The sequence below is a fragment of the Dipodomys ordii genome, unplaced genomic scaffold, assembly GCF_000151885.1.
Source record: "Dipodomys ordii isolate 6190 unplaced genomic scaffold, Dord_2.0 Scaffold62, whole genome shotgun sequence".
Taxonomy (NCBI): Eukaryota; Metazoa; Chordata; class Mammalia; order Rodentia; family Heteromyidae; genus Dipodomys; species Dipodomys ordii.
The window spans coordinates 1,415,437-1,436,636 of NW_012267278.1; the positions used below are offsets into that span (position 1 = coordinate 1,415,437).

Below are 21,200 nucleotides of genomic sequence, written 5' to 3' on the forward strand. Positions count from 1 at the left end.
CTTCCTTCCTTCCTTCCTTCCTTCCTTTCTCCCTTCCTCCCCTCTCCTTTTTCTCCCTTCCACCCTCTTCTCCCTCTCCCCACTGTGAAGTGAGCAGCTTTCTCCCCTACTTGTTTCCATTCCCATGATGGTCTAACTTAAATACATATGGCCGAGAAAACATGAACTGTCTTTGAGCTAAAATAAATTCTTCTTGCCTTCAATTCTTACATCAGATTATTCAGTGCAAAAACCATAAAGCTAACACAATCATATTTCTACTTTATAATACAATCATATCACACACATATCCTAGATAACTATTTAAATTAAATACATGCATGAATTAACATTGTGTTATTTGAAAGTCTTCAATTATATCAGCATGATAGGATGCAATACTCCCCAACTCACTCTCCTTCCCTCAAGGGGTCCCTTAGTGACCCTTAATGATTGGGACCCACCCCTCCCTAGGACACTAAGATAGTAGTTAAACAGTATTAGAACACTGATTCTTACATTGTTAAAGAACTGCTATATAGAAAGCTTTGTTGTATACACTCTTAAAAAGTGCTTTGACTCAACATAAGACCAATTGCTACAACTGCCACTTCTCTCTAGGTGGAAGGCACTTTTGGTCCAGTAGAACTGTGGTTAGTGTAAATATAATCCTTTATGTGCATAATGGATTATCTCATGATAGGAGCAAACATGAGGAGACTATTGTGATTGGTATAAACAGTCACTTTGTGAGTAAGGTCTTGCTGCTTTGCTGGTTTTATCAGGTCCCAATGAAGTCTTTTCAGTGCTTTTGCTAGTTACATGAAGAAAAAGAAGAGAGAAGCAGTAAAAGTTCAGGAAGAAAGCTTTTCTGGTATCTGGGCAGCAGCAAAGCCAACAGGTTGAGAATTTGAGTGACCTAGACAAAACTGACAGGAGTTGTGGGGATGGGCCGTGGCTGGCAGCAGAGCATACTGCCACCGGTCAGCATTTGTTAGTGTAGAACCTCCTCCCACTGTGGGGGCTATAGCACTTAGGGTACTGAACTTTGTGCCATGCGCTTAGCTGTTACATGTCTCAAGTGCAAACTCCAAGGTGTGTCTATTGTCTTAGTTGTTTAAGGCCTACCACTGACTGTCACTATCCACCATCATTCACTAAGTTGCCCGAAAATATCTAACAAGAGCCTGGAATAACTGGAGGAACTTTTCACCTACCTATGATTTCTATCTGGGTGGGGGAACAAAACCCCATCTAGCTGGTTTGTACCATGGGTGGGATAAGGCAGCGTAGGTAAGCAGGGCACCCTGTTCCCATCATCCTGACAAATGAGCACCAGGACAGCCCTATTTAGCTGCTGACACAGCGCATAGGGAACTCAACACCTCTCTCCCAGAAGTTGACATCCTTGAGGAGAAAAGGACTCAGCCTTAGTAATGACAGTGGAACTGTCTTGGTCTGACTGTAATGAAACCCTGAAGCCAGGAGAAGTCACAAGACCATATGGAAGCCAGCAAGGGTGTGGCTAGTGACCTCACCCAAGCCCAGCTTTGAGCCAGCCACAGTGCCTCATTCTCTCTGGTCCTGGGCATGGGTGCCTGGACATTGGCATGCCCACAGAGTCCCCACTGGGTCTCTTTAGCAGGTCAGTCATGTCTTAAATGGACACCACCACAACCCTTCTGACAGCTGCACCATCACAGCCCTCTGCTATCTTTTTAGCCAGCACTCTCTGGGTAGCTCTGTTGAGTCTTTAGAAAATGGAGATGGGGGGGGGCGTGTCTATGATCAGCTTAAGAATAGCACACAGGGCATGAAGGTGGAAATGGGGAGTGAACACAAACTGGGGAGAACACCAAGTTAACCTCATTTACTTTTCTAATGCTCTGCCTGAGCATCAGTGCTCGGCATGGAATGGGAAGTAAGTCTGAGGTGGGGCACATGGGATGTTGCGACTGCGAAGTGGGGGAGAGGGGCAGCGGGAGAGGCTCAGGCACTGGGCCTTCCAGAAACAGCATTTGAAGTTATCCGAGCAATCTCTGCTGGAATACAGTGGTTTCAGTTGGCACACTCTTCGGAGCTCTCAGTAATCCACTCCTGTCTTACTGGTCACTGTAAATGCCACCTCTCCTTGTGTCAGAATGCAGTAGGAATGGGCTTCCTCTGATCACTTTCCTTCCAAGGCTCTGAGTGGCACGAGAGCTGAAGTCAGCCCTTGGACCCAATTCTGTGCAGTGCGCAACCCCATCCTCCTCTGGGAAGACGGTCACTATTGTTAAACCTGAATTCTGACAGGTAGTGCTGGCTGGAAGAGCATCAGATTGCTCCACAGATTCTTCCAGAGAGCCAGACTAGGGTGGAGCATGGCAGATGCCAGACCTTATTAAGATCCTGGTTCATGGTAGAGTCCCCTATGCCAATTTGTTTAAGATCCAGACAGGCATTTGGGAATGCCTGTTTCTAAACCACTCAGCTTGCTGACAATAATTTCATAACTTTCCACTGATTCTGGGATAAAAGGCAGACCCTTGAGAATGGTACACAAGACACTCAGCATCGAGTTTGTCCCCTTAGTATTCTTCCTTTTTTTTCTGCTATGTTCCCTTCCTAGATCACCCTGCCTTCCCTCCCCTGCTTCCCTTCATCCAGTCAGCTCCTACTTATGCTTCAAGATTTGGCCCACACACAAAGTCTTCCAGGAAGCATGGGTGGGTCCCCCTTCTCTGAGCTCACTCTGTGCCCAGTGCCTGCTCTCGCAAAGCACTCATTCCTTTTCTGGACATTGCTGATTCACCAAACTGTCTCCACAAGTTCTTTGGAGGCAGGGATCTTGCCTCTTGCCTTTACATCTCTAATAAAAGAGCTTGAAAAGTAGGAAATCTGCAAATGTTTATTTGCTGAATGAATAGAAGATTCTTGGCATATAAATGGCAATGGTTCTGGAATTCACAAAATAGGTTATTATAGTTAATTTGCAATATATGGTATAAAATCAGGGAGAGATACTAGAATGACTATGAAAAGCTGGTGTTCTAAAAATTGGAGACAGAAGCAAAGATCATAAGAAGCCTGCGTGGGTTCCAGAAAAGTAGATGGGATTAACTTTGTGTTCTCAGGAAATTAGGCAGATGTAGTACTCCTGGTTTTCAGCAGGACATGGAGAAGGAAAGCCAGGAGGGCCTGGGCTGAGTGGCCGTGTAAGCTGGATGAGCTTCTGGCCTCTGGAAAGCTGAGCGGGAAGATCTGAAGCATGGGCTTGGGGCCTGTGCTCTCACCACTGCTACTAGTGACTTAAACAAAGATACTGAGGGAAGATTGACCTTAACTTGAAATGTGGAAAAAGCACATTGGATAACAATAATCCAGCTCTCAAGAGGTCTACAAAGGACTGGGAATATGGCTCCAATGGTAGAACATGTGCCTGACAAGCGCAAGGCCTTGTCTGTGTTCAAACTCTAATGACACTCAGAACCAAAGCAAACAACAACCAAAAAGAGGCCTAAAGGTGGACCAAACTTAGTAAGAACAAAGCTGTTAGTAATGGCAGTGGTGGGTTTCAGGTGACAGCTGGATGAGTCGGCTATGGCACAGCTGCCAAACCCAGCACATTCATAGGCACTAATCCAAGTGAAACATCCAAGGTCACTTTGTTGCCAAACTACCTTGAAGGTAAAGAAGGCTAACCCGGGTGGGAAGGATACTGCCACAGAATGTGGAAGCAAATGGAGATGGCTTAGTCTGCAGAAAGGAGGGCAGCTAAGTGAGGTCAAGAGGTTCTTGTGCAGTTGACCCTGCTCAGAGGCTCTGGGTGAAGAGCTCTCCACTCCATTTTCCATTCCATGTGTTCCGCAGTGGAGCACCATCTGAAGGAGAGTGAACAATGTGTGATCTACCACCCAGAGGGGCATCTGCTTTTTATTCCAGAATAGACGACTTGTAATGTACAGCCTTTGCCCACACTAGTGATCCTCTATTGAGCTTTTCTGATTGAATTGCCTCAGACATCTGAAGGCTTGTTTTTAAGGGTTAGACTGGGATCTGTGGTGTCTCGGGGACACAAAGGATCCATGATGGAAATGGATATGAGAGGCCGAATCTAGGATAGTTTTCCACTCCCTACAGATGACAAGAAGAGACCAGCAGCCTACAGGGCCACCGACAATGGAGGGGTCCAGTATACAGCAGTCCTGTGATAATGGCATGGATGACACCTATCCCTTCAAGTGTTCTCTGAACCTCAGAGATTGAGTTATATTTAATATGGGTCTGCCTTGCCTAGGAATGCCCACATTTCTTTTCTATAAGGTCTTATTTCCAGTCAGGTGTGGTAGCATAGACCTGTAATCCCAGCACTTAGGAGGCAGAGGATGGAAGATGGAGATAAGAAGTCAGTCTAGCTACATAGTTTAAGTCCAGCTTGAGTTATATAGTGAGACCCTGTCTCAAAAATTAAAACAACAACAACAAAACAGTCTTCAAGGTGTGGAGAGAGGGAATGAGCTGAAGCTGAGTCACAAGATTGTTTTGTATTACAGGAAAAAATAAATAACATAAATTTGTCATTTGAACTATAATAAAAATGGAATCACATGGAATTTGTCCTTTCACGTCTGGTTCATTTTACTTGGTATATGTCTTCAAGGTTCACCTATGTTGTAGCTGTGTTAGCATTTCTTGTTTCTTAAGGCAGGCCGCAGCAGTTTGCACAAACCCTTCTGAGCATGCCCAGTCCTAAACACCCTCTTCAACTCACAGATGCAACCACTTCACCCCAGAGCACAGTGCACAGTGTCATGTTCGTGTGAAAGTAAACAAATATATGTAAGTCATTAAGCTCTGAGGAAAATATATGCCCAGCCAAGCCTGGGAAGTCTCTACCTCATCATTAAGAACTGACCTATTTATTATAGAAGTGAAGAACATTTTCCAAAATTTAGAATAATATAAATTTGGAGACAGCAATGTGTTTTTTTTAATGAGCAGAGTTTTCCAGGAGAGTTAAACCTTTTGTATTGTGTTTGTTGTTGTTGTTTGAGAAAGAGTTTACTATGTAACCCAGGCTGGCCTCAAACTCGAATCCCGCCTCTACATTCTGAGGGCTGGGATTACAGGCATGCCTGGCATACTGGGAAAGACAGATTGTTCTTTTTAATAGTCAAGTTTTGGACATTCAAACTTGCGGAAAGCACTTACTCATAATCATAAAACTGCTATGTCCATACATCTGTGCTTACTCTCTTATCCTGCCTTTTCAATGGGTTCTTCTGCTTTAGCAAACACTTCTAGCCTAGAGTAATCATTCTTCACAACTCCAAGGAAGGTGTGTATGTAGGTGTGTATATAGTAAGTACTTATCATTGAGGTAGTTGTTATGGATTCAAGTACATTTCTGAAAGGATTTACACAAAAATTATTGATGCAGCTTCCTAGCAGAGGGAACTAGCGTGAGGAAAATATGAAATGTTATCCTTCTATGCTATTGGCTTTTTAAATAGTGTACATTGAAAAATGTTTTCTAATTATAAGTAGTATAGGATGTTTTGATTTTCCTCTTTTGAATTTCTATACTAACAAATCAGAAACTGAAAACAATGCTAAAACCAAGTTGAAAAATTGGGAAATTTTGAAATTTGCCCATACATATATATTTTTAACACATATTTATAAACACTACTATTAAATGTAATAAATGACTGCCATTGAAATTCAGCCTAAGTATTCATACCATTGTGTTTAATGAATAAGGGAAGCAGTAGAAGATGCATAAAGAAGAAGAAGAAGAAGAAGAAGAAGAAGAAGAAGAAGAAGAAGAAGAAGAAGAAGAAGAAGAAGAAGAAGAAGAAGAAGAAGAAGAAGAAGAAGAAGAAGAAGAAGAAGAAGAAGAAGAAGAAGAAGAAGAAGAAGAAGAAGAAGAAGAAGAAGAAGAAGAAGAAGAAAGAAAGAAGAAGCTGGGCACTGTTGGCTCAGGCCTGTAATCCTAGCTATTCAGGAGGCTGAGATCTAAAGATCACGGTTCAAAGCCAACCCAGTCAGGAAAGCTGTAAGACTCTTATCTCTAGTTAACTACTGAACAAGTTGAAAGTGCAGCTGTGGCTCAAGTGGTAGAGCACTAGCCTTGAACACAAAAGCTCTGGAATAGTGCCCAGTCCTGAGTTCAAGCCGCAGGATTAGCACAAGAAGCAAAAGAAGCAGCGGCAGCAACAGCCAGGTGCTAGTAGTTCATCCTTGTAATCCTAGCTGCTTAGAAGGCTAGAACAGGAGGATGAGGTTGGTGGTTCAAGGCAAGATTAGCCAAAAATGTCCATGACTCCCATCTCAACAGTGCAAGTGAGGCATGATGGGGGCATATCTGTCATCTTAGCTATGACAGGAAGTCTAAAGAAGGTAGATTGTGGTCTAGTACCTAGACAGAAAAGACCCTATCTCAAAAATAATCAGCAGCGAAAGCACTAGAGGCATGACTCAGAGGGGGAATACCTGCCTAACAAGCCTAAGGCTCTAACTTCAAACTCGCGTATCACCAAAATAAAACAAAATGACATAATTACTAGTTTTTAACACATACCTCTGGTCCACTGTCCTGGTGATTCTCCATTAATCGCTGTATAAATTTTTCAACTATTTGTGGTCTTACAACTGAAAAGTTTTCTTTCATGGCTTGATGTTTCCAAAGATCTAGGAAAAATATACCAACCCTAATATCACAAAACACATTTAAGTAGAAGATGGGCAAATATTTTTTTTATTAGGCAAGTAATCACAGAATAGAAAGCAGTAGGAGGAAAAAGATGAGGAAAATGTACACCAAGAGCTTGGAGTATAAAAGTAGGGACAGGCTGGGAGCAGCTTCTATCAAGGCAATTTGTACTGGGGAAGCTAGGTTAGGGAGATTTGCTTGAGCTGTAAGCAAATGTCTTTGTTTTAGCTATTGCAATGTTTTGATCTTATCACCCAAACAGAGAGACACTGGGTCTGAGGTAATTTCAAAACTCAGAGTCTTGTCACATGAGAGTCTGTTTCTTGTAACCAAAAGAATTGCTATACTTCCATGCATGTTATTAACCCGGGACAAGGTCAGAGAAATTGTAGAGGAAGTGGGTCTTTCACTATAAATTGTAACGAAGGAGGGATGTGTTGGAACACATGCATGCATGTGTTCTTCTAAAATATTTAATGTGATGCTTAATTTTCAATCCTTGCAAATCATTTCACCATCCTAGCTCCTGATCCTGGCTTGCTCTGATTCCCATATCATCTGTCACTCTGCTAACCTGTGTTAAAATGGATGATAAAACCCAATCACACTGGGCACCAGTGGCCCACGCCTGTAATCCTAGCTACTCAGGAGGCTCAGATCTGAGGATTGTGGTTCAAAGCTAGCCTAGGTAGGAAAGTCTAAGAGACTCTTATCTCCAATTAACTGCCAGAAAACTGGAAGTGACACTGTGGCTCAAGTGGTAGAGTGCTCACTTTGAGCTGAAGAGCCGAGGGACTGTGCCCAGGGCCCAGAGTTTAAGCCCCATGATCATCAACAACAATAACAACAAACCCGAAAAAAAAAAAAACCATCAACAACAAGAAAAAAACAAATCACCATGGATTACTAAGTGAAATGGCAAGGTACAGAACAGTTGGGTATAAAATGGCATCTTTTATGTGATAGGTATGGCATGCACAATATAGTGGGAGGGTATCCCCTCAAGCCTACCCAGTACCATTTCTCTGGAGGTTTCCTGTTGCTGTCCTGTGTCATAATTCTCCTCCCCTTTCTTCTCCCCACTCACAATGATGCCATTATTTTCCTCATTTCATACTTTTTTTTCTTGAATCTACTTCTTCAGTCACTTTTTACCCCCCCCCTTTTTTTGCACTCTTTTGTAACAAAATTCACAGAAAGAGATGTCTACTGGCAAATGGCTTGGCCTCTCTCAAATCCACTCCCAGGGTTTTCACTTCCTCAGTCTGCTGAAACTGTTTTGGCCACACACTGATGATTTCTTCATGATGAAAGCCAGTCATCTACCAGTACAGCTTTTCACCTAATTTGTTACTCCCTCCTTTTTGAGGAACTTTCCATGGTAGGCCTTGGGATACCACTCAAACTGATTTTCTCCTTCACTGTTTTATTTTTCTAGGATTCTTTTGCTGCCTAACCTTTTCCTTTTAAGACGTGCAAGAACCCTCTTAGTGTTCCAGGACTCAACTCTTGGCCCACCTCCTTTCTTATATATATATTAACACCCTTAGATATCTCATCCCATCTTACAGCAAAATACCTACCATCCAACCATGACAATCCCCCAATTTAGATCCACTTCCCACATGAGGTTTAAAAATCATTTAAACTTGATTTTGCATAACCAAATTCATAATTTTCTCTAATTTGCTGTATAACTTTCCCTCATTTCAGCTGATAGAATTTTTATTTTTCTAATTGCTCAGGTCAAAAACCTTGGAGTCACGATCAAGTGACTCTTCTCTTTCTCCAGCCCCAATAGTATTCAACTCATTACTGCCTCCTTCCAGCACAACCAGCATCTATTTGCTATTTACTCTGTTCTCAACTTTGAGCCTGCTTCCAAACTAACCTCTCAATTCACTGTTTCTTTTTTCCCCTCACTCTATTCTCAATATAGAAGCAGAAGAGAGCTACTAAGATAGAAGTCAGATCATGACAATCAAAATCAGGACCAGCCCCATCCCCTTTACATTCAGACTAAACACTCAAGTCCTCATAAGGTTACACATGACCCACACTCTCTGCCCCTGACTTTGTCTCCTATTATCCTTCCCTCACACTCTGCATGCCAGCCACTTTTGGGTGTAACTGTTCTTCAAATATGATAGGCTCGAAGCCTGGGCACTGATTTTTTCTGCTTGGAATGGTCCTCCCCAGAGCCCATCATCTCATCTTTCTCTCATCTCTTTTCCTTATCTATTCAAATATGTACACAAAATATCACTCACACAGCGAGGTCTACCCTGATGACCCTATTTTAAATTGAGATGTGCTCCCTTTAAACTTGTACAATATCATTTTTAATCGGTTCTTTTCTTATTTCATTTATTGCCTCTAGATGATCAACACTATGGGAATAGAACTACTGCTCATGAAAGTAAAGCTATATCCCTTCAACAGTGTCTAAAATATAGTAGACTAGAACACAGAGGTACGTAATATATAGTCATTAAATGATAGAATAAATTCACATGTGCATAGAGACACGATTTTTTTTAATTCATGAAAATTACAAAGAGATGACAGAAGAGTGTATAAGAGGTCAATGGTGGTAATGAGGCTTCTTAGTGTATTTTTATATCATTTTAAGTTTTAAATTACTTGAAAATATACATGTAAAAATAATACTACATTGCTAAAACAATTATGATTGTATGTTCAGTATTTGAACAAGAGACTCAGTGCACAAAAGAACAAATGTCTGGCAGTGTCTGCCGAGAAATGTGGCTATGACAGACCTGGAGTCTATACTATTTTCATGTATAATGGTATTTATTAAAGAGCCTTGGGTTGGACATTGGAATTCCACATTTCTTCTACAATTGGCCACTTCCCATAATGTATATACAAGTGTAGTCTTGAATTTATTTTCTGGAATAAAGGTGAATAGGCATATCACCACTGTCACAGCATAGTTAAAATGGAATATCCAAAGGTTCACATGTCCAATGGAAACTCACACTTCATACATCTGAAGTATGACTATAGAAGTCTAAAGAAGACTATATACTATGTATGTAAAGGGCAGGGGCTGGTTCTGATTTTGAGTGACATGATCTGACTTCTTTCTTAGTAGCACTTTTCTGCTGCTATATTGAGAATGGAGTGAGAGGAAAAATAGTGAATCAAGAGGTTGGTTTGGAAGCAATCTGTGTAAGAGAAGATGGCTCAAAGTTGAGAACAGAGTAAATAGCAAATAGATGCTGGTTATATTGGAAGTGGGCAGTTAGACTATAGAATTCTAAATTTCAACAAGATAGGAAGAAAGTTCAGACAAGAACTTGGATACCTTTTCCAGGGTGTCACGCTATCATCATACACTAGTGTGGGGACTCATCACTGGACAGTTTGGAGTTTCGCTCTGGGCTTAGCTAGAAGGGAAGCATTTTATCAGATGCTTCCCAGAATGCTGACTTGCCAGCATTCTCCTCATTCATGAGTTCAAGTTCGGACATGCAGCTGCAGCTGCAACCGTACAGTGAGGAGTCAGGGGGAATGGAATTTGTCCAGGGAAAATAATTCCTGGTAAAAGAGGAGCTAGCTGTCTTCACTCTCACTCTGTGTGTGTGTGTGTGTGTGTGTGTGTGTGTGTGTGTGTGTGTGTGTGTGTGTGGCCATGGCTTCATTAAAATCAAGCAAAAGATTTGGCAGAATTTTGGAAGTGGGAAGGATGCAGCACCCTTCAAATTAGGATTTTACTTTGTTCCCAGTTCCGTAGACTGAAGAAAATTTGAATTTCCTGTTGACCAAATCATTTCCATTCTCCTTCTCTCTGAACAGCAACCTGGCCCAGCCTCCTCCCTGAAGGAAGGACCCATTAACTCCCAACATTTCAGTCCAACTGCTGTATTCTGGGCCTGTTGTGGTCCCTGGGTACTAACCCAGGGCAGACGGAACCTGAAGGGCACAACTGCCACCACAGCTGCTCTCTGAACCAGTCAGGGCCCCTAATAAGTAGATAGGTTGAAAAGCATGTGTGCACTTGTCCTGTGCGCCTGTGATTTTTCAGGACACTAATAATTTAGGACACTAATTCCTTAAGTTAATAGTTTATGGTCCCAAGGGGAATAATGGTTTGGCACAAATAAATTTTAGGGAAGTATTGTACCTCTGAGCCACTTCCCCAGTTCCAGATTATTGTATTTTCAGTTTCTTTCCTGGACAGAAGACAGTAATGTACAATAGGATAGTAGAGGCTCCACGGATTAAAGTAGAGGAAACTCTTTAACATGATTGACTCTGTGTTTTCTGAACCTATTTTGATGTAGAATAAATAAACAAATCCTTTCTCCTGGAAAAAAAAACCTGAAAAAAATACAGAAGAAATTTTCCTATCTAATGTAATCAAGATTGAGTCATTCAAAAGAAGTCAGTTAAAGCAGACAGCACTTTACAAATGACATACACTATATTGTATTTAATTTGAAAATACACAAGTTTAAGTAAGCAAGGTACTACTGGAAATGCCTGTAATCCTAGCTCCTGAGGAGGATTAAGATTTGAAGCCAGCCTAGGAGAAAAGTCCTACAAGTAACCAGTAAAAAACAGAGATGATGATATGGCTCATGTGGTAAAGCATCAGCCAATCAAGCTAAGTGAGCTTGAGGCCTTGAATTTAAACCCCAAAGAATAAAAAGGAAAAAAAAATACCCCATAAATTCACAAGCATTCACCAATCATCTAGGTCTTTTCTTTGCACATTCCTATTGGTTGGTATTCATACCATCTTTCATCGATAAACCATATGTTATAACATATAGCTTACAGTTTCTAGTTTTATTTGCTGTTAGAGCAAGCTTGAAGAGTATGAAAATCCAAATGCATTATTTTGTACATTTTCACAATTTTGCCCAATCTTTTCAGTCATCTTTCCCTCAACTAATTTGATTTTTTTCTTTTCTTTTCTTTTTTTTGTCAAACATGGGGCTTGAACTCTGGGCTTGAACCCTTGGTTCTTTAGCTTAAGGCGAGTGCTCTACCACTTGAGCCACAGTACCAATTGCAGTTTTCTAGTGGTTTATTGGAGATAAGAGTCTCACAGACTTTTCTGCCCGGGCTGGCTTTGAACCGTGATTCTCAGATCTCAGCCTCCTGAGTAGCTAGAATTACAGCTACTCAGCTGTAATACTACTAGCACCCAGCTTGATACTCTTTTTTTCTAACAACTGTCCTTTTATTGAGCTTTAGGTTCTCAGCAAAACAGAGGGAAAAGTGCAGAATTTCTCTAGACCCCTGTCCTCACACCAACTCAGCCTTTACCTCTCAACTACTTTCACTGAGAAGTGGTGGCTGATTACTTGGGCTCACAGATTAACTAAGAGCAGGATAAAAGTGAAGGCATTCAGCCCCCACTGTCCTTTGATCTTGAGTATCCTCTCCTACAGTCTCTTTGCAATCACATTGGGCTCCAAGGAAGACAGGATTTACCAATAAGCATTTTGTAGCAAAAGGCAAAACTGCCCCAAAGAAAGAGAACATCTAAAAGACCGGAACAGACAACCCACCAGGCACAAGTGACCAGGCTATAGTGACTTACTGACGACAATGAATCAATGTCTAACGAAGTCTGAGATAAGGGTCAATCAGGCTATACTTTGACCAAGACTGTTTTAACTATGCATATTTTTTTCTCCTTTATCCCCAGTTCTTTGTCTATAAACCCAAAGTTCACTGGGTACCTATGGCTCAAACCTGTTATACTAGCTACTTAGGAGGTTAAGATCTGAGGATTATAGTTTGAAACCAGCCCCGGGTCAGGAAAGTTCATGACACTCTTATCTCCAATTAAGCAACAAAAAGCCCAAAGTGAAGTATGGCTGAAGTGGTAGAGCACTAGCCTTGAGCAAAAACGCTCAGAGACAGGGCCCAGGCCCTGAATTCAAGCCCCAGGACATCCCCCCCCCCCCCCCCCCCCGCCCCCCGCCTGCCCCCGCAACCCCCATGCAAAAAAAGAAACAAAATCCTACCGCTCATTTTGTACCCCTGGAGATAGCTGAAGACAAATTAAAATGCTACTTTCCCTTGGTATGCTCTTGCCATGTAATGTCTCCTTTTTCTCTGCCTTTACTATGGCTCTTTACTAGACGTATAAACGCTCCGATTTCACACTGACACATAGTTAGCATTCAAAATCCCTAGTTTTTCATTGGGATTTATTGGTGTTCTGTGGCTTTGACAATTGTGTAATGACATGTATCCACCATTATAGTAGCATACAGAGAAGTTTCACCACACTAAAAATCCTTGTGCTCTGCCTATTTACCCCTCCTACCCTGACTTCTAACTCCTGGCAATCATTGATCCTTTCATTGTCTCCATTTGCCTTTTCCAGAATGTCATAGGAGGAATTATGCAATGTTTCCTTTTTGAACCGGCTTTGTTTCACACGGAATATTCATCAAGGCTCTCTTCATATCCCTTCATGAGTTGATAGCTCATGTCTTTCTTTTAAATACTGAAGACGATTCTCTTGACTAGATAGAACAACATTGGTCTATTCCAACTTGGCTCTTATAGAAATAATAGATCTCCTTTTATATTCCTATTTCCTTGGTTTGCAAATTTTTTTTAAATAAAATTACTCAAATTCAACAACTAAAAACTACATAAGCAGGTTTAGAGCAAATAATATTCAAGATATTAGGTAAACATGAAAACTCAAAGGTGGTGATTAGTGGTACTTTGCTGGCTTGTATTATCCAGGGAATAGAAATGCAGGAAACCCCTGCATCTGTAGAGAAGGGAGGTTGGGAAAATGGATGTGTAATACCTTGAGGAACTCATGTTCCACAAAGTCTACTACTGGGGAAATAAGGGCCTAGGCCACCTTCTTCTAAATGTTTTCATGTGCTTCCCTGAAGAAAAACATTTCCCACCACTCATCTTTAACATATGCACAGTACATTTTATTATGTTAAGTTTCCTATATTTATACTTTTTTCTATTGTACCAGTACTAGGGCTTGAACTCAGGGTCTGGGCACTGTCCCTGCACTCTTTGCTCAAGGCTAATGCTCTATCACTTCAGCCACAACTCCACTTCCAGCTTTTTTTTGTAGTTTAGTGGAGATAAATTACTCATGGACTTTCTTGCCTGGGCTAGCTTTGAACCTTGAGCTTCAGGGCTTAGTCTGAGTAGTTAGGATTACAGTCATGAGTCACTAGACCCTAGCTTAATTGATTCTTTAAATGTATTTATAATTACTCATATTACTATTATAGCTAACGTCACAAAGCACGATATATATTACATTTAGGATGAGGTTCGTTAACAATGAAAATGTATCCCAACCCACCTCACTAAGTTTCCTTGACATTTAAAAAATGTTTTGTTGGCTTATTATCAAATGTGAATAGATTATCCTTTCTAACTTCATAACATGGCTGACACCAGGATTAGAAAAACACCTGGACTAGTTTCTTACTCACTTCAGTACACCTCAGTGTGGGGACTGTGGCATGTGATTCCTATAAATAATTATAATCTTGCTTCTGTCTAGCACTCTATCCCTTGAGCCATGTCTCCGGTTCCCAAATGTTCTTAATTTATTTAAGTGTTTGAAATTTTCTTCTCACATTTCTGAGATAGATGCATTCCACTTTGGAGACTATTGGACTTACAACTCCTCAAGGAAAATTGGAAAAATAATTTCAATGTCTAAATGTCTAAATGGAAGACGGCAGGACCTTTCTGGACTAATGGCACTGATCTCTCTGTCACAGACAGCTCAAGTTCAGCAAGTTTGTGCAGACTCCTGTGGATACCTCCCAGTATGTTTGGGGGGTGGGAACTAGAGTTCAGCTAGCAAGAAGCAGCCCCAGGAGCAGGTTAGCATGCCACATCTTTTGCTCTGGATACTCACAGATGCTATACAAAAAGAGTAAGCTCCCAGATGCAGTGGAAAGAGGGGAGGAATATTCTAGACTTCTCTTCCTGCAGGTAGTAAAGGCAGACAATGTCAGCCTACAAGGAACACAAAGAGCTAGTACTGTAAGTAGGGAGACAGCAAGGCTTTCAAAGGTACCCAGCCTGTAGAGGTCTACTAACCTGGAGAAATGTACAGAAAGCTTCTTTGGCATGCAATGGGTACTTAGTTGCTTGTATTAGGGACTCAGCAGAAAAGGAAACAAAGGCCTGACCATCAAGGTAGGCTCAACAGACCAAAGAACAAAGCCAAAATAAAATAAAATCAGAGCCGGGTGCTGGTAGCTCAGGCTTGTAATTCTAGGTACTTAGGAGGCTGAGATCTGAGGATCACAGTTCAAAGCCAGCCCGGGCAGGAAAGACCGTGGACTCTTACCTCCAATAAACCACTCAGAAAACCAGAAGTGGTACTGTGGCTCAAGTGGTAGAGCTCTAGCCATGAACTGAAGAGCTGAGGGAAAGTGCCCAGGCCCAGAGTTTAAGCCCCACGATTGACCAAAAAAAAAAAAATCATCAGCACTAATAAAAACCTCCTAACTTTAAAAAACATATCTATATCTATAATGCTATGCTGGGGATTGAAACCAGAGTCTATGCATGCTAGGCAAGCACTCTACCACTGAGCCACATGCCTAGCAGCAGTTATTTTAAAAGTCTTAACAACATAAAATGCAAACAAGGGGGCTGGGAAGGTGGCTCAGTGGTAGAGTGCTTGCCTTGCATTCATGAGGCCCTGGGTTCGATTCCTCAGCACCACATAATCAGAAAAAGCCAGAAGTGGCGCTGTGGCTCAAGTGGTAGAGCACTAGCCTTGAGGTGAAGAGCTGAGGGACAGTGCCCAGGCCCAGAGTTCAGGCCCCACGACTGACAAAAAAAAAAAGAAAAGAAAAGAAAGAAAGAAAAAGCAAACAAGAAGTTAGAACTGGTCAGCCTTCCCCAGGGGAGATAGGGTTTAAAAATGTCAATCAGAGCACCTCTATGCCTCTGTCACTGAGGCCCTTTAGAAGCACGGCTGACAAGCATCCTACCCTGCACCAGGCAGCCCAGCCATAAAACAAATGAACTATTCCCTTCCCCCTAGAGTGTGAAAAATAAACAAAACAAATACAAGCACTTCAGCTGGTTGCACCTGCCACATGCTTCTGGATTTTCTCCACAGACTCAGAAGGGAACTGCCTGGATGCCACGAACACAGTCCAAACAATTAGAGCTTTGTCTTGTTAAGTATTCTGTAACTGGAGCTCAATGGCACTAAACTCTCTGATGACATCTAGAGTTGCCCATCAAGGGACTGGTTAGCTCTCTCATTGAACAGTTTCTCCCCCCTCCCTTCCCACCCTCCTCATGCCTTCCCTCCCCCCCACCCCAGCCCCGTCCCAGTCCTGTTTATGAAACTCGGCTACTTGAAGCGCTGATAAAATGACAGTGTCTTTATGCAGGCAGGAAAACAATATCTTAGGCAAGGACCGAGGGTATAATTAACATTCCAGTGTCCATGGAATTTGTTTCAAAGGAAATCCGAATTTGTTTTGCTAGTAGGCAGCTTTTCTCCAGTGCAGAGATTATGAGTTTTCCTGTAGAATTATTAAGGTTTAGGAGTAGATATTTGTAGTTCACACAGAACCAGCTACAAATCTGCACAGTCTAGTGCAAGGTAGGGGGAGGAGTGTGGGAGGTGGGGGAAGGAAGGGATAGTGGGAGAACAACAAAGGAGGGGTAACAATGTTTGACAAGAAATGTAGTCATTGCCTTACTCATGTAACTGTAACCCCTCCGTACAGCATCTTTACAACAAAATAAAATGTAAAAAAAAATTAGGGCCTCTTATTCAAACAAATAGGAGAAGAAGTACTTTGGGAAGTACTATACTGTAAAGCTTTTTCTTTCTTCCAGTCTCTTGATCTGTTATGGTGTGTGTGTGTGAGGGAGTGGTATTTGTTTTGTTTTGTTTGTTTTTACTTTAGTCTTACAGTCTCTTGGATGTGGGAACACTTAGGCAAAGGAGACCCTCATCAGTACCTGTGGCATGAGTACATATGACCCAGCATCTGCCAGATCCAAGCACAGTGTGCCTAAAATTCATATGGAAACATAATAGACCCTCAATAGCCAAAGCAATCCTGAGCAAAAAGATGAATTCTGGAAGTATCACAAAACTAGACTTGAAATTATACAACAGAGTCACACTAACAAAAAAGAGCATGGCACTGGCACAAAAATAGACACATAGTACAGAAAACTAAGAAATAAACTCACATCTAATTCTTGGCAAAAGTGCTCAAATTATAAATTGGAGAAAATTCAGTCTCTGAATGGTGCTAGGAAAACCGGATATCTAATATAGAAGATTGAAACTAGATCTTATCTCTCATTCTGTACAAAAATCATTCAAAATGGATCAATGACTTTAACGTAAGGCCTGTAAATTTGAGACTACTGCAGGAAAATACAGGAACTCTTTCTATGCACATGAAAGCACAGGAAAAGACTTTCAGAACAGGACTCTATAATCAGAAAATAAGAGGAAGAATCGGCCACTAGAATTGTATCAAATGAAAAAGCTTCAATACAGGAAAGGAAAGAGTTGCTCTGCAGTATGGAAGAAAATAGTTGTTAGTTATTCTTCTGACAGGGATTAACATCCAGAATATATAAGGAACTCAAAAAATTAAATAGCAAAAGAACAATTAATAACAACTCAGTTAATAAATAGGAAAGTAAACTGACTAGAGAGTTCTCAAAAGAAGTATAAATGGCCAGTATATACATTAAAAAATATTCAACACCGTGAGCCATGAGGGAAATGCAAATCTAAACTACACTGAGATTCTATTATTCCAGTCTGAATGACTATCATTATGTAAACAAAAACAAACAAATGCTGGGTAGGATATGTGTTGGCAGAATGTGAATTAGTATAGCTACTGTATAAATCAGTATGGCAGTTCCTCAAAAAACTAAAGCTATAATTACCACATGATCGAACCTGGAATACACCTGAAGTCAGCATGCAATAGTACCTGCCATGTTTATTGAGGCACAGGTCACAATAGCCACCTCAACAATCATCTAGGTGTCTGTCAGTGGATGAATGGGTTTAAGACAATGTGGTATGAGTGGTAGGCAGGCATAATGAAGAGCAAAATCATGTCATATGGGGAAAATGGACAGAATTGGAGATTGTCATAGTAAATGAAATAAGCCAGAATCTGATGAAATCTAGCTTTAAGAAAAAAAAAAGCTGGGTGCTGGTGACTCATACCTACTCCTAGTTACTTAGGAAGTTGAGATCTGAGGACCATAGTTTGAAGCCAGACTGGTAAAGAAAGTCCATGAGACCCTGATTTCCAATTAACTACCAAAAATCAAGAAGTGGCGCTATGGCTCAATTGGTAGAGAGCCAGCCTTGAGCAAAAAGAAGTTCAGGAATAGTGCCCATGCCCTGAGTTCAAGCCCCAAGATGGCACCAAAAAAAAAAAAAAGACATGAAAATAGACAGTCTACTATCTGGGAAAAGAAAGGGACCTGTAAGTGGAAAGGGTTAACTGTCACCATTACTTTACAACTTAATATACACTCATAAAAATACCACTTGTGCACACGTGCATTCACACGTGTGCTCGTACACACACACACACACACACACACACACACACACACACACCCCTACAGGCACATGCACTCACAGCCTTTTAAGTGGAAGAGTATATACGAAAGTGTCAATAGTTATTCTCTCTAGGTCAAGGTATAAAGTGTAACTTTTCTATTACTTTTGTTTTGCTGCAACAAATGTGGAAACTTGGATTGCTTTTGCAATTACAAACACAACATTCTTTTTTTTTTTTCTTGTCAGTCATGGAGCTTGGGAACTCAGGGCCTGGGAACTTTCCAGAGTTCTTTTGTTCAAGGCTAGTGCTCTACCAATGAGAGCCACAGTGCCACTTCTAGTTTTCTGCTGGTATATAGGAGATAAGAGTCTTGCAACCTTTCCTGACTAGGCTGGCTTTAAACCCTAATCCTCAGATCTCAGCCTCTGGAGTAGCTAGGATTACAGGTGGGATCTACCTGTGCCTGACTAATAAACATTTTCTGAAGTAATAAAATGCTTTACCTGTTGGGAGAGTGTACTCCTCATTGGACTTTTCTGTTAAGACCAGTGTCCTCTCTCTATTAACTCTTCTTAGTACCTCCTGGATCATATGGATTTCAAGATTTTCCAGAAGCTTCTGAAGCTGAAGTAAGCATAGGTTGAGAGTTATTCTCTGGATTTAGTTGTACCCCGGCCCCTCCAAAGTCCAATTCCTGCAGAAGGGATTTAAACTGACTTCTCCCTCAGCCAATCTCTGGCTGGGAAATGGAAAGGGCTCATTTCTTGGGCTCCCAAGGTCTATGGGATTGGTTATACTTCTGTGGAGAACAACAATTTTTCTTCCTGGCCTGTACTCTGATTGATAAAACACAATTACCCCTCGCCCCACGCCCTTCCTTTTTTTTCCGTCAGTTCTGGGGCTTGAACTCAGCCTGGGCACTGTCCCTAAGCTTTCTTGCTCAAGGCTAGCACTCTACCACTTGGAGCACAGCTCTACTTCTGTTTTTTTAGGTGGTTAATTGGAAATAACAGTCGCATGGATTTTCCTGTGGGCTTTAAAATGTGATCCTCAGATCTCAGCTTTCTGAGTAGCTAGGATTATAGGTGTGAGCCTGGCAATATAACCCTTTTTTACCCTTTGCTGAACTGCAATCTTCCATTTCTGAAGTGATCTCATGTAGTTTTGTTTTTCCTTAGAGTCCCTAAATACTCTAAATGTAGCTGGGGATTTTCTTATTTTGAGAGCTGGGAGTTTTCTTATTTTGAGAAAAAGAGTTACAAGGAGATGTGTTCAAGATTTTTTTTTCTACATGGATACGTGTATATTTGATTTTCTGTTTAAAATAGATAGTAGTTATATTTTCTATAATTTTCCTTGTGCAGGTGCACCTCAATTGGAGGAAAAGAAGAATAATGAAAATCAAAACTTACGAAAAGAACTGAGATGCTAAGGGGGTACTTCTTTGCTTAGGCTACCATATGCCTTTAAACACTTACTTTTCCCTCTATAGCCTCTTCAATGACATACAATCCTTCCATTTACAATGAATTTCTTAGAAGAACACACACACACACACACACACATACCATTTGGGTCTATGTATAGTTTTACATGCAATGCCATAAAGCAGATTTTCAAAGGCAAATTTAAAATAGCTCTTGCATACCTGATGAGTTTTTATTTCCACTTCTGAAGCTCCTTTGGGGGGCAGAATAGATTGACTATTTATTATGAGTCCTTCAAATTCATCTTCCTTCCCCATCTGCTTGGCTAAAGCCTTCATGCTGGGGTAGAGAATATCAGTTCTATCAACAAAGAGAGAGAAAAATTAGGAAACATATTCTTTTTCTCATTCTGAGTCTTTGACAACTATTTTAATTCATTTTCTGTGTCATCGTGTACAAAATTCCCAGCCCATTTCACAGACACATCAACATCTAAATTTATCACTCAGTCAATATTCAATACTCTGACCTTTTCCCATTGCATGCTTATATTAATTTCAATCTTCAAAGTAGTGACAAAAAATATGAACAATTCTCTGGTGACCAAGAATACAGACAATAATAATTTCATCAGATCGATAGAGGGTTTTTTTTTGTTTTTTGTTTTGTCAGTCATGGGGCATGAACTCTGGAACTGGGCACTGTCCCTCAGCTCTTCAGCTCAAGGCAAGCGCTCTACCGCTTGAGCCACAGCACCACTTCTGGTTTTCTGGTGGTTTATTGGAGATAAGAGTCTCACAGACTTTTCCTGCCTGGACCGGTTTTGAACCGTAATCCTCAGATCTCAGCCTCCTGAGTAGCTAGGATTACAGGCATGAGCCACTGGCGCCTGGCAGATTGACAGTTCTGGTGCTGCCAAGATGACCCTTCTGAAGCTGCAATAGTGGGTATGGCTTAGTAAGTGCTATAAGACATGGAAGAAACATCATGCCCTTCCTGTCAGCTAAGTCATGGCAGCTGAAGTCTGCAGCCAAGTTCAGCACCATCTCCAAGACCTAAAGCCTCATCTACTTGCAAGTTACTATCTTCAGGCTGCAACAACTCAAGTGCTCCGAAACTCATGCTGAGGGTATAGAAGCCAAAGAGAGAAGGAATCCCTAGTAGCTCTCCAGCCAGAGTTCCCTGGAATTATATCACCTCAAGAGCATAGCATTGGCACTGTGGGGTCACTAGATAAGCAGATTGTAGGGACAGATAGTAGACAACATAGTCCAGTGGACTCCAGCAATATCCCTACAGTTACTATAACCCAGCTTTTTCTCACAACACTGTTGGTAGAGTATTGTTGCTGCCACCCAACTCAATGGAAAAGATTATGGCTTCCATATGTAATGAGCCTGGGGGGGGGCACAGGCTCAAGGGTTAAAGGCTAGGTTACCAACTGGTGGCACTATTTTGGGAGGTTGTCCTAACTTTGGTGGTGGGGCCTCGCTGGGAGGAAGTAGGTCACTGCAGGCATGTCTT

General features: G+C 41.4%; 1 protein-coding gene across 1 annotated transcript in view; it reads right to left on the minus strand.

Annotated features, from left to right (window-relative positions):
* LOC105990086 (coiled-coil domain-containing protein 162-like) overlaps positions 1-21,200 on the minus strand; it is a 57,797-nt gene that overhangs the window by 21,582 nt on the left and 15,015 nt on the right. The window contains 3 exon segments of the mRNA XM_013022403.1: positions 6,545-6,654; positions 18,753-18,873; positions 19,898-20,036. Of these exon segments, the coding sequence (XP_012877857.1) occupies positions 6,545-6,654; positions 18,753-18,873; positions 19,898-20,036 (370 nt within the window).